Source organism: Pteropus medius, unplaced genomic scaffold (assembly GCF_902729225.1).
Source record: "Pteropus medius unplaced genomic scaffold, Ma_sr-lr_union100, whole genome shotgun sequence".
NCBI lineage: Eukaryota > Metazoa > Chordata > Mammalia > Chiroptera > Pteropodidae > Pteropus > Pteropus medius.
The window spans coordinates 13,703,083-13,717,441 of record NW_024345601.1 but is presented as its reverse complement, the minus strand read 5'-3'; the positions used below and the strand labels follow the sequence as shown (position 1 = coordinate 13,717,441).

The 14,359-nt window shown below is 32.3% G+C and overlaps 1 protein-coding gene and 1 pseudogene across 2 annotated transcripts in view; both read left to right on the top strand.

Annotated features, from left to right (window-relative positions):
- Positions 1 to 14,359, top strand: part of ACTR3 (actin related protein 3) — a 56,652-nt gene that overhangs the window by 16,582 nt on the left and 25,711 nt on the right. Inside the window, exons 2-4 of one of the 2 annotated variants that reach the window (XM_039874511.1) lie at positions 6,592 to 6,647; positions 7,866 to 7,990; positions 11,852 to 11,962. In XM_039874511.1, the coding sequence (XP_039730445.1) occupies positions 6,592 to 6,647; positions 7,866 to 7,990; positions 11,852 to 11,962 (292 nt within the window). The remainder of the gene's footprint in view (positions 1 to 6,591; positions 6,648 to 7,865; positions 7,991 to 11,851; positions 11,963 to 14,359) is intronic. The other variant, XM_039874513.1, reaches the window with a different exon arrangement.
- On the top strand, positions 4,723 to 4,842 carry LOC120612065 (uncharacterized; annotated as a pseudogene).

Here is a 14,359-nt window from a genome sequence, read left to right as displayed (position 1 = left end):
GTTTTCTTTTATCTGAAAAATGTCTTTATTTCACTTTCATTGTTGAAGGATATTTTTGCTCCTATAGATTTCTGGATCGACTGTTTCCGCCACCCACTTCAGACTTAAAAAATATTATTCCACTGTCTTCTAGCCTTTCAGAAGAAGGTGGTACTGATTTGCATTTTTGTTTCCTGGTAATGGGCCATTTTTCTTTGGCTATTTTCAAGATTTATTTTCTCTCTTTGATATTTAGTAGTTCGATTATGATATTTCCTAGGTATGGTTTTCTTTGTATGTATTTTGCTTGGGTTTCCTTGAGCCTTTTAAATCCATATTTTTATGTCTTTCACTAACTCGAGAATTTTCAGCCATTATTCCTTCATAAAAGGTTTTACTATCCTCTCTTCTCCTTTAGGACTTCAGTATGTCACCTTTTTCATATTGTCCTCCAAGTTTCTGAGGCTTTATTCTTTTCTCTGTGTCTTTTTTAGGCTTTTTTTTTTTCTTTTTCCAGATTGGATAATTTCTACTCAGCTGTCTTCAAGTTCACTGATTATTTCCTGTCATTTCTATTCTGTTTAGCTTATCCAGTGACTTTTTAAAATCTGATATGGCATTTTTCAGTCCTAGAATTTCCATTTGTTCTCTTTATAGTTTGAGTTTCTGGTGATATTTACTATATGATTAGTCATTACAATGTATTTTTCTTTACTTCATTGTGATAACCATAATTGCTTTCAAGTCTTTATCTGATAATTCTAATATTTGGGTCATTTTATCTTCTGTTAATATCTTTCCCTTGAAGAATGGGTTACGTTTTCCTGATTCTTCATATGTGGAGTAATTTTTGTTTGTGTGACTATACCACTCCTATTTATTTTCGTTGATGAACCATATGTTTTTCTTCTAGTTTTGGGCCATTATGAATAAAGCTGTTGTGAACAAATGTGTATACATCACTGTGTGGACACGTTTTTATTTTTCTTGGTTTATGTACCTAGAAGTAGAATTGGTGGGTTATATGGTAAGTGAATGCTTCAGTAATTTCTAAAGTGGCTGTATCATTTTGCATTCCAGCTAGGAAAGATAATTACCTCAGTGTAGTTTTAATGTATTCTTTTTTTACCCCATGGAGTTGAACATCTTTTCATTTATAGACATTCTATTTATTTTTCTTTGAATGAGTAATATCTTTTGCTTTTCCTCTTTTTTTTCCCCTTTCTTATTTCCCTCCCTTGTCATTACCTTCTAGGTAGGTATCTTTTATATACTAAGGAAATTAATTCTTTGTCTCTGAATACAGATAATTTTTCTTGGTCACTTTTGGCCACTTTTGGTATATATCTGTGAAGTTTTTAATTTTTAATATATGGGAGGGTTTATTTCTGGGCTGTATTCTTTTCCTTCCATTAGTCTGTATTTCTGTCACTGCCATTCTGTTTTGGTTACTGTAGCTTTGTGGTAAGTTTTTAAATCAAGAAGTTTGAGACCTCCAACTTTGTTATTTTTCAAGATTGTTTTGGCAAGGTCACTTGAGATTTCATATGAATATTAGGATAGATTTTTCTGTTTCGGCAAAAAACATTGTTGGGATTTTGATAGGGACTGCATGGGTCTATAGAGCGGTTTGAATAAATTGCTTGCAAGTGTGAAAGTTTGTCCCAAGTCTGAATCCTACACTAACTGAGGTTATCCTGTTGGCAAATTTAAGAAAAATCCAAGCTATTTAATCTCATATTTAAAACATAATAGGAGGCTGTGTTATCAAAGTGTCAACTAGCTTTGTGAAGGAACAGGTTCTTTTTCAAATGATTTTTTTTGTTTCTCAGTTATAGTCGACATACAATATTATATTAGTTTCAGATGCTGAAGGAAGAGTTTTTGCTAAAGGCAACTTTGGAAGATTTTGGTGTGTGTGTGAATGTTATTTTGTGGAGATGTTGTATAATCTTGTTATGTATTGTCTTCTGAAGTTGCTTAATTTTATAAATGACTTTTTTTGAACACCCAAAGAACTTAATAGAGAATTGCAAGGACTGTAGAATAATGAAGTATACAGATAGAATTTATGAATTCAAAGCAAAACTCACTTTGGAAAAGTAAGATTAAAATAAAATGGTTCACTATGATGTTTGGTCAGTATTATTTTTAATTTTAAAGAACATTATAGCTAGGATACATGTGTGTATGCTTAGATAAATTCTTAATATGAAAATGCTTGATTTGAAATCTATTTGCATTATTACAAAAAATTTGAACTTTGCATGGATCAATGAAAACCAAGAGCTTTTAGTTTAAATAAACACATCCTTAAGTTATAATTTAAAGAGTTCAAGTTATCAGATGCTAATTAATTGTGAGAAAGGAGTTTCTTTTAGTCAGAAAAAATGACAGAAACTTCTGTCTACTTGCATGGTTTCTTCTCTGTGGTGGCTATCAAGAATTTTGCGAGTTTACTATGAAGATGTCTTAAACAAATTAGCCATTTCAAGTATAAAAACTGATAGAATTAGGTTTGGTTAATGGAAACTTACATTTAAAAGCTTTTATTTGACGTTTGTAAATTTAGAGTTTTATATCTTTCCTAATAACTATATAATAAAGAAAATTTAAATAAAGTTTTAAAGCAAACCTCTTAACAGCTATATCCAAATCCCATTTTTGAATATACTCTTCAAATAAAATCATATCTTGTTTGCATTTGTGTAAAGAGTTGGAAATTTACTTTTCCAGCTGATCGTTTTAGACTTGGCTTTTGTCTCAGTTCATTTAAATCTTCCTTGACTACTTTCCCTCTCATCTCTCCTCCTTTCCCACTTGAGCACTTCTATTCTCTGGTCATATGTGAGCAGTAAAATGATCTGAGCATTGAAATGTCTTTTTCAAGAGTTCGGTGGTCCTATTCTGACTTTTTTTTAACTTATGACATGGTTTCTAAATGCTTTCTAAACTGTTTTGTGAAATTTTTTGAGTATTTTCAAAGCTCAGCTTTTAAAGTTAAGTGAACTAGGACATTTCCCCTTATATTTCTTAATAATTGGTGAAAATATTGTCCTCTATAATAATCATTAAATACTATAACTTAGTGATCTGTACTCAGTGTATCTAGAATTTACATGATTTTGTTATTTTGGAATATTTTTCAAATTTTAAATTGAAGGCAATAGAACATTAGTAAACACATTTTGCTCTTGGCCCCCAGAATTTAGAAAATTATTTTGCTATGGTGTTTTAAATATAGTAGAAATGATTAGATGTTTTGGTATATCCATACAGTTGATATATGTAGTTATTTTTGTGTTTTTGGAGAAGAGCATACCTATTTTGATTATGCATTGACTGTTTTCTTTAGTAAGTCAATTGGATTCTTCTTTTGGTGTTTGTTTTGAAAGTAATTTATTGCTGAATGTGCTCAACTTATGGAGTTTGATTTTGACCAGGAATAGAGTATTAATTAATCTGGTGAACTTGTTAAATGGAGGCTTCATAGAGAGTTTCTACTGTAATATGGTTTCTACCTCAAATACCTTAATATCATATTTGGTAGATGGTATTTTATACACAGAAAAATAACAAAGTGAATGGTTGAGACAGTTTATTGAAGGAAAAGATGCCTCCTAGTTAGAATGATCAAGAGTCCTAAGTTTTGGTGAGAGCTTTTTGAGAGGGTGCATTGTAAGCACGGATAATATGTGAAGGGATGTGTGCAAGTCACATAGGGAGAAATGAGTGTGCTTTGAGTTGAATTTATGGAAACAAATTATGAGAGACTTATACAGTTAAATTGGGACTCATGGAGAACCTTAATATTTAGCTGAAGGAATCAGAATCGTGTAACTTTATCTGAAAGCGACTTTAGGAACTGTTTACAATTAATCATTTTTTAGAAATGGGAAACAAGTTCGTACTTAATCTTGTAGGCAGTAGAGCCTCATTTGAAGATGATTTTGAGTTAGACAGTGATTTTTTCGGGGGTGATGGTTCTGTTCTCTCTGCAGGTGTCATAGAATTGGAAGCAAGGCATTCTATTCTGTCTGTTAGTGTATTGTGTATAATGACTTGAACTGCTGTGGTGACAAGTGGAGGGATTAGTCAAAGGAATGATTGGGTTATTAATCTTTCCACTAAGTATTGGTCAGACAGTCGAGTGTTTTAGGGTGTTATGGCTCAGTTTTAGGCTGTCCTGTTTTAAAGAAGTCTTTATTTTGATAAGGCTCAGTTCTGTTTGTGTACTGGAAGGGCTAAATATACTATTGGCCCTCCTCTTGGCACCACTGTGGCCTCCACTTTTTCAAGTACTGTATTAACTAATTCTGTCCTCTTATTTCAGCTAGGTTACAGCTGATTTTCAGTGAATTCAGTGGGAACAGATTATTCACATCAGTTGATGATGCTGGTTTTGTTCATTTGAGTAATTCTAATTCTTCTGTCCCTGGAGTGCGAGTTGTTCAATTATACTGATATTCATCTAGTATAGGAATTCTGTTCTACACTTGAAGGTCTCACATTGAGAGACTCTGATTTGGAAGAAGAATAAAAAAGTTTGGCAGTGGAAGGGTGGTAAAAATATATCAGATATGAAGTATAATCTGAAAATCTACAGACTGACTTTAGTTTATGAATAAAGGGATAATTTATATCATAACTGTAAGCATGTAAAAGTTCAGGTATCTGCATGGCCTTTATCTGATTATTGGAGGAATGGAAAATTTAGAGAGAATGGATAAAAAGAGTAATTACATCTACAGCCATGCCACCTTTCACAAGTGCAATCCCGTCTGATCTCGGAAGCTAAGCAGGGGTCGGGCCTGGTTAGTACTTAGATGAGAGACCACCTAGGAAGACCAGGTGCTGTAGGCATAAAAAATAATAGATAAGGGATTGTAAGCTGACAAGGTCTTTGCAATCTGTGAGATCAACCAAGGGTTGCCTCGCCTTAAAAAAAAAATAATAATTACTATTAGAGTTGACATGTATTGAATGTGTACTCTGTGCTTGGTGCTGTGCTTAATGTTTTTTCTCTTTCTCTTATTTAATACTATGAACAATCTTGAGTTACTTCTTATTTTATAGTTGAGAGAATCTATACTTAGGAATTATTAAATAATATTTGTACTCAACAAGAATAGCGGTAATCAGCTCTCAGGGAAGTTCTGAAAGTTTTCATATAGAAGCAGAGATAATTTAAGCTGAATTTTGAAGATTGAGTAAGAGTAGACATTGCAATCAGCGTTGAAAGGAGCTCATCTGTAGTTAGAGCAGTGTTAATAGTGGCTCTGTGGCATGAAATGAGTTGGTCTGCTCTGAAACTGTCAGCAGTTTTATGGGTAGAAAGTCTGGTGTGGTGTCAAGGCTGCTGGAAGAGGTGGTCAGAAGCCAGATTAAAGGGGCTCTTGTATGCCTTATAAAGAAATTTTGTTTATTATTTAAAACACACTAAAAAGTGGGAATCTTTGAAGCAGTTTAGTAGGTAGAGCAAAATCACATTTGAACAGTTTATATTTTCTCCTTATTTTTAATGATTTAGTTTATTTGGTATCAAGTTTCTTTAATGTAGTTTTGGGGTTAAAATACCCCCAAAAGAGAGATTTCCCCCTTTATATCAAAAAAAATTTCCTGCAGCTATTAGAATACAAGAATGTCATAGCAATTTTCCTGCCTACTTTTTAATTGGGTTTGGATATGGAATCATAATAATCAAATATTGTCATTTTCTCTGTAAAGCCTGCTCATAGTTAATAGGTTTTCCTACATAGTCCAGAAGTATCCAGCTATCTCCTAAGAAGCTTCTCTCCCCCCCAACCCCCAGCCTTTTGCTGCTAGTCAAATCTCAGCTTTTATAATTTCTCATCATCTTTGTTGTAAGAATATAGGCTGAATCCACTAGAGCAGAACATTTAAAAAATTATAGTTAATTTTGAATAGTAATGCATTCAAATGGTATGAAACAATATGCAGTAAAAATCTCCTTATCACCACTGCCCATCACCTACCCAGTTCCATTCCCTAAAATTTCTGATTTTTTAAATACTCTTCCAGGGGTATTCTGCACCTGTACAGTCAACTATATTTTATATGTTCTTACTGCATCTGTTTACTTGAAACATTGTTCTGTACCTTGCTTTGTTCGGTTAACAATATATTGGAGTTTGTTCCATATCAGGACATTAAAGAGCTTTAATTTCTTTTTAATAGTTACGTATATTTCATAGTATAAATTTAACGTATTTAACTACTTTCTCATTTCATGGTTATTTAGGTTATTTCCAGTCTTTTGCTGTTTGTTATAAGCAAGATTATAGCAAAAGAAAATGCAGTATATACATCTACATACATGTATATGTAGAATAACATTATCTTGTTATACGTTATTTCATACATGTATGAATATCCCTGCAGGCTCAGTTTCTAGAAGTGGAATTTTAGGTTAAAAGCTATGGATATAATAATTTTGAAACTAGAGATGTTTAAATGAATTGAAGCTATGGAATTTTATATATTATTTACCCACAGTGTAATCTCACTTCACAATAAAAGAAAATCTAAGAGTTAAATTTAAAATTGCTAAGATATTAGTGATATCCTTATAAAATTCTTTTTGTTTTGCAGATACACAAAACTAGGATATGCTGGAAATACAGAACCACAGTTTATTATCCCTTCCTGTAAGTATTTTAAGCCACATAAACTGATTTAAAGAAATTTTTCTTAATAATTAAAGTAAAAGAGAAACCATTTCTGAGCACCGTAATATTTAATCATTTAAAAAACATGGTTTGCCAAGATTTAAGTGTGGCCTCATTTCTGCACCTCCGACCATTCATTTCAGATCTATATTGAGCTCTTCATATACCAAGTCTCCCAAATTTCTCTTTTTAAAGACAAAAATGAATGAATTAAAAAAATCTTTTATATATTTTTTTCACTCTTTGAAAACAAAGCTATTCGACTTTTGCCTTTCTGTTATACTTCTGGTATACTTTTCTAGGATTTTATTATATAAGAAATTAGGCTACTACCTAAGTCTGATTCTTTAATACCTGGAACAGATTTTCGATGACACTGATGAAATAGCTCAGAATTTCTTTCCTTCAGTACTTTCTACTCATAAGGATATAATTGTTATTAAATAAAAATGTAACAGATGAATGTCATATAACTTAAGTGTATGTAGATAACTATTATCTATTTATATTGTAGATATTTATATATAGACAGGTAATTATAATGAAGGACTGACTGCTTAACTCGAATTCAGAAATTTATGACTTAATTAAGAAATGTGTAACAAGTTTTAAGTCTGGAACTGTATGCTGAATTTCTGAACTTATTTAAAGGGATTTTTGTGGGTTTTACCTAAATGGTTTGAAATTTCCTTATGTACATGTGATTAAAGTTTGAGAGAGCCATATGTCAGTGTTAGATTTAAATAATCCGAAATAGATCAAATAGGATAGAAATATGAAAAAAGCTTATTTTTAAAATATTTTCCTTGCAATTTTCCTATTTTCATTTGTTAGTATTTTTCAGTTTTTAATTTCTGATTGTCTATCAAGCATATTTTGACTTAGGTTATAATTTTACTTAAATCAAAATAGATTTTAGTATGGTATTTAAAGATACAATTGAAACATCCTACAGCAGCACTTTTTTTTTTGACTTTTTACACTTGAGGCCTTATCTCTGGGCGGAAGTTGAGATTTCATTGTGTTAAGTGAATTTTTTCATTGGTTTCTTATGACCTTTGTGCTTTAGTTTGACGATTTAAATATACTAGAGCATGTTTTGTTTAATAACACTTTATAATGGAAGAAGTATAAATTACAAAGTTGTTTCACTTGAAAATAATAAATTTTGACATGTAAATAACTTTTATTTTAAAGGTATTGCTATTAAGGAGTCAGCAAAAGTGGGTGATCAAGCTCAGAGGAGAGTAATGAAAGGTGTTGATGACCTAGACTTCTTCATTGGTGATGAAGCAATAGAAAAACCTACATATGCAACAAAGGTAAATTTTTATGATTTGTAAAAATAAATAAATAACTTTGTAAAAGAAAATAAAGAAAATAAATTTTCTTTCAAAAACTAGTTTGTTCAATAATTGTGCCAATTTGGAATTTCACTCATTACAGGCCTAATACTCTCAACCTCTTCACAATAGAAGTTTCCTCTTCCCTGTGGCCCATCCCAACCTTACTTTAACTTTATTATTTCTTTCCCTAAGAGGAAAATTTTAGCCTGTTCAAGTGAGCAGTATTTACTTTTCCATACTCAGTAGATCTCAGAACCATCAGTGTGATTGGCTTTCTCTTCCCCACATTGCAACATTTCCTTCTCGTTCATATTCAGACCCACCCGATTTCTCTCCTTTTTGAAGCGTATGCCATCTATAAGTGCCCGTCTCTTCTTCCTTTTCTCATTCCCTGTCCTTCTTTCTTTTCTTTTTTTAATTGAGATATAATTTATATATAGTAAAATATGTAAGTCTTAATTATACAGTTAAAAATTATGACTAATAAAAGTTCAGGATATAGTGTAAATCTAGTAACCCAGATCCTTTTCTTGTACCTACTCCCCCAGTTACCACCCCACTCCCACCAAAAGGTAAATACTCCTCTGACCTTTATTATCTTACTTTTGGATATTAACTTTCCTTAATTTCAAATTTCCTCCTTTGTATCTAATTTCTTCCATTCTCATAATTTATTCATTAAAGAACAACTACCATTTGTAGAAAGCTTGGGTAAGTGCTGAAAATACAGTGGTAAGTAAGAAAATGGCTTCCCTGATGTCGAGACTATTATAATGTGGGAAAACATTGAAGAAATAATACCAAATGATGAGGCTGTTAGAAAAAGAAAGTATGGGATGTTCTTGGAGTATATAACAGGAGTAGCTAAACTAGTTTGTGGACTCAGAAAAGTCTGTGAGGAGTAAATCTTTTAAGTTGAGACTTGAGGAATAAAATAAGTTAGCTGGGTGAATTGTGTAGGCAAGGTTGTTCTAGGCAAAGACTCCAGTATTCAGGAAGACTAAATTATGAAGGACCCTGGGACTGTGAATGACCAATGTGTCTGAAACAGAATGAGGTAGAAAGAAGTGAGGAGGTTGGATAGGTAGGCCAGGATAAGATTGTTGAAAGTGTTGCGAGACCATGTTAAAGAATTAAATTGTCCTTTGGGCCACATTAATGGGTTTAAGTAGATGAGACAAGTTGTGGGGTTAAGAAAGAAGAGATGTTTAAATGCTACTGTGAAAGAGCCATTAGATAAAAAGATTAAAGTAACAGGAATGATAGAGTATAATCTACCTCTCTGAGAAAGCTTAGAGGGGATGAGATCCAGAGCACAGATGATCTAATTAATATGTGGAACATCTGTTATATTATAAAAAAGTGAAAGAGAAAAAGAAGTAAGTATAGAATAAGTTTTACAGATTAGGTGAAAGGATTTCTGACTGCTGATTTATGCTTTCTCTGTGAAATACATGGTAACATCATCTCTGCTTCCCAGGGAATAGTAGAGAATGTGAAATTTGAGTGGTAGGAAGAACATTTAAATCATTATTGTGGAGAGTAAAGATGAACAGAGTAGAGAAACAAAGGCTTGCCAAACAAAGTTAGGTCCACTTGAGAATAGTGATTATGAATATTTAGTTTAATCAACCCAGTTACATATGTTTCCTCAGTACAATCAGTATTCTCTGTATAAGCAAGTTTAGAGGGTAGGGTCATACTGAGTTGGGTTTTGGTAGATAGGATGACAAAAGGAAATATGAATAGTCAAAGTGATGGGGCTTAACTTAAATCTAAGAGTGTGTGTGAGGGAGACGTTGATAGCTAAGGAATAGTTATAATAGTCAGTGGGCTACTAGCCTAATCGTGATCAAAAGAGATATAGTGAGATGCTGTCGTATAAAAGGTTGTGGTCAGAGTGGGATATTCTTGCATTTCAGGGATTTAGGATTGGTAATATTAAGATCTAAACTGTGGCCGAAGTGGAAAAGAAGTCTTTAAAGGTAATGAAGTCAGTGCTGAGAGCCAGAGTTTCTCTGCACTGATTTGTTCTCTTAAACAATTTTTCAAATCTTCCAAATGCTACAAACAAACCAGAACAAGATTTCTCTCAATCTTTATTCCTACCTTCTTTCCTTGGCCTTTTTTTTTTTTAAGCTATTCTTTAATTCTCTTTACTTTTAAAACTGATCTTCTTGTTTAGTCTCAAATTATTTGATACTCTTTGTTAAATCCAGTTTCATGTAACGGTCTTCCTCCTCCTTGATTTGTCTTTTTTCTTTCTGACATGAACTGTTATTTTTATTTGTTATTGGTCCTCCCCTCCCCCCTCTTGTCACTGGTTCCTCTTCCTTTGCCCACTGCTCAAATGTTAGTATTTCCCAGATACCGTCCTTGATTTTCTTTTATTTTTATTATTAAATACTTTCTGTAGGTTATCTCATCTATTCCTTTCTCTTTAGTCACACCTAAATCTCTTCTTCCAACTCCTTGGCCACATTTCCAGCTACCTACTGTCAACTACCTCTGCTACCTGGCTCTCAAATTTAATATATCCAAAAAAAAGTATTATATATACTTCACGCTTGCTTATTCCAAGACAAGACAAAACACAGTTTTTATGTCTTGAATAATAGATCCTCTTCATCCTGAATTCAAAGGTAGAAACCTATTTGAGGTTTTTCTCATTCTTATTGACTGAAATCTTGAACCTGGCCTAACATTCATACCATAGTTGAGGCTCTTATTCTCTCTTGTTTGGTTCTTTTAAGATTCATTTTAGCTTTCTCAGTGCTGCTATGATAGTCTTCCTAAAAATCAAAGGTGTTCTTGTCATTCCCCTGCTTAAAAGTTTCTACTGATGCTTTATTTCTGTAGAATAAAACCCAGGTACAAGGCAACTATAGTGTTTGAGAATCTGGTTCCCTTTATCCCAATCAAGTGTTTGTATATTATGCAGTGTTTGTCTTTGAATATATCTTTTTCTATTCTCTGGCTACATGTTTTTCCTTCCCCCTCTTCCAAGAAAATAAAATTGACAAGGTTGCTCCTTTAAGACCCAGCTTAGAGATGACCTCTGAACCTTCATATTTTCCCTCAGAAACTAAGTTTATCATCTTGTCTTATATACTTTATTTCTTTTAAAACTTACGGTATAACGTTTGTATCTGTTTCTTTCATTAGACTGAGTTTCTTGTGGGCAGGGTGTTCGTGTCCTTAGCGTTTGTGTCAGTGAGGTAATAGAGGAAACTTGAGTAGTACTCATGGGTTTTTAGCATTCAGATTTTGAGTATCACTATATTTCCCTGGAAAATTTAAAGTACTTTGTATTGTCTTTGTGAATTTGCTGCAGTACCTTGGGACTCAGTTTTGGAAACATGGGTCTGTACAAATATTTATACAGCTTTTCTTATAAAATTTTACATGCTTGATTTATGATTATTCTTGGTATATACTTAACAGTTGTGTTTCATTTATTAGGCACACAACAAGTATCTGTGAAAGAGCTAATAAATTAAAAATTAAATTGTAATTATAATTTTCACAGGCTTAATTTTAATAGGTTAAGTTCATTACAAAATTTTCAGAAATCTAAAAAATTAAAATGTTGTAATTTTTAACATTTTTACATTAATTGAACCATCTGAAAATACGTCATAGAAATAATTTATCTCTAAATAGTTACATATGCATCTCCTAAAGAATGATCTACAGCATGGTTATCACACTGAAGAAATGCCGTCTTCATCTAATATCCACTAATAATCTAGTATTCCCTGAGTTTTAATTTTTTTGGTAGTTTTATTTATTGTTGATATTAATAAGATTTAATTTATATATTTTTTGTTTTAATAGTGGCCTATCCGCCATGGTATAGTTGAAGATTGGGATTTGATGGAAAGGTTTATGGAACAAGTGATCTTTAAATATTTAAGGGCAGAACCTGAAGACCATTATTTTCTTTTGGTAAGTACAGATAATAATTTCATGGAGGAATCTTGAAGAAACTTAATGAGAATATTTTAATCACATCTGTACTCAGTAGAGCATACTTTATTGTTTATTAAATTGTCATGTCTAAAAGACTTTTTTAGAAAACTATCATCTTTAAGACTGTCCATTTCTGGGTTCCAATAGAGTAAGTAGTAACATGTTGAAGCACCAAAGTTTAGGCACTTAATTTTTTTTTGATAATATGTAACCTTTATGGTAGGAATAGTAAGTGAGGTTCAGAAAAAAGTTGGAAACATAGCACTTTCCTTTTTTAATAACTAGTCTGATTACTTTATTTGTAATTTTTAGTAACAATAAATATAATCTAACTTAATTTTTAAACTTTTTTCTTTATACCAAAGCAATACATGTTCATAGCATAAAAAAAATCAAATACTGTAAGATTTAAAACAAAAGAATAGCACTGTTACTTCTTACCTCTCCCAACCCTTGATTCATATTTCCCAGGGGCTAATATTTTAAATTTTTAGAATTTTTTCTTAATAGTATTTTATAGATTTAAACAGTGTTTCTTCTATTTCTTACTTGTTTTTTAAATATTATACACTCTCTACTACATAATAGGAACGATGAGGGTTTTATTCTTTTTCTTTTATTTTCCTTTTTGTAATACGGAATCTATATCTTCTCCCTCTTACCACAATATAGTTATGTCATAGTTTTTGGTTAAATCAATAGTTTATATTTTATCATAACAAAATTTGTGAATACAAGCATACCTTGATATTGAGGATTCAATTCCAGACCATTATAATGAAGCAAATTGTAATCTTTTTGCTGGTTGAGGGTCTTGCTGTATTTGTAAAAAAAAAAAAAAATTGGGAAGGCACGATAAGATATGATTCACCTGTATTCTTTATGACTGGACCATAAACATAAATTTGAAAGAACATTACAATGAACACTCATATACCCACAACCTAGACTCAACAATTAATTTTATTATAATTGTTTTATGACATCTATTGGGTTATTCATTCATCAGTCCATCTTATTTTTTAAATCACTTCAAAATGAGTCATTTCACCCTTAAATATTTTAGCATGCATATCAACTAGAATTTATTATTTGTTTATAATTTTTTTTTATATATAAAAAGTACATGCTATAAAAATGCATAATTTTTTTTTATGGTGACATTGGTTAATGAAATCCAATAAGTTTTAGGTGTACAATTCAACAGTGAGGCATATATATATACATTGCAGTGTTTGTTCACCACCCATAGTTAGATTTCTTTCTATCACCACATATTTGACCCCTTTTACTCCATCCGCCTGTCCCTCCCTGCGCCCTCCCTACCTTCTGGTAACCACTAGTCCATTGTCCATGTCCATGAGTCTGTGCTTGTTTGTCCTGTTCATTTGTTGCTTTTGGGTTTATATCCCACATATAGGTGACATCATGTGGTTTTCCACTTTTTCCATTTTGGCTTATTTCGCTTAGCATGATTATCTCAAGGTCCATCCATGCTGTCCCAAATGGCAGTATTTCATCTCTTCTTGTGGCTGAGTAATATTCCATTATATATATGTACCACAGCTTCTTTATCCAATCATCTATCATGGGACACTTTGGTCGTTTCCAAGTTCTGGCCACTGTGAATAATGCTGCTACGAACATCAGTGTGCAAATATCTTTTCAGATATGGGTTTTTAAGTCTTTGGACTAAATGCCCAGTAGAGAGATTGCTGGATCATATTGTAGATCAATTCTTAGTTTTTTGAGGAACCTCCATACTGTTTTCCATAGTGACTGTACCAATTTACAGTCACATCAGCAGCGTATGAGGGTTCCTTTTTCTCCGCATCCTCTCCAACACTTGTTATTACTTGTTCTGTTGATAACAGGTATTCTAAAGGTGTGAGATGGTATCTCATTGTGGTTTTGATTTGCATTTCCTTAATAGCTAGCGATATGGAGCATCTTTTCATATGTTTCTTGGCCATTTGTATGTCTCCTTGGGAGAAGTGTCTATTCAGGACCTCTGCCCACTTTTTAACTGGATCATTTGTTTTTTTGTTGTTATTGAGTTGTATGACTTCTTTGTATATTTTGAATGTTAGGCTCTTATTGGACGTGTTGCTTGCAAATATATTTTCCCATTCAGATGGTTGTCTCTTTACCTTGTTGATGGTTTCTTTTGCTGTGCAGAAGCTTTTAAGCTTGATGTAGTCCCATTTATTTATTTCAGCTATTACTTCCCTTGCCTTGGAGGTCAAATTCATGAAATCCTCTTTAAGTCCGAGGTCCTTGAATTTAGTTCCTTATGTTTTCTTCCATGCAATTTGTTTCAGGTCATATATTCAGATCCTTAATGCATTTTTAGTTAATTTTGGTGTGTGGTGA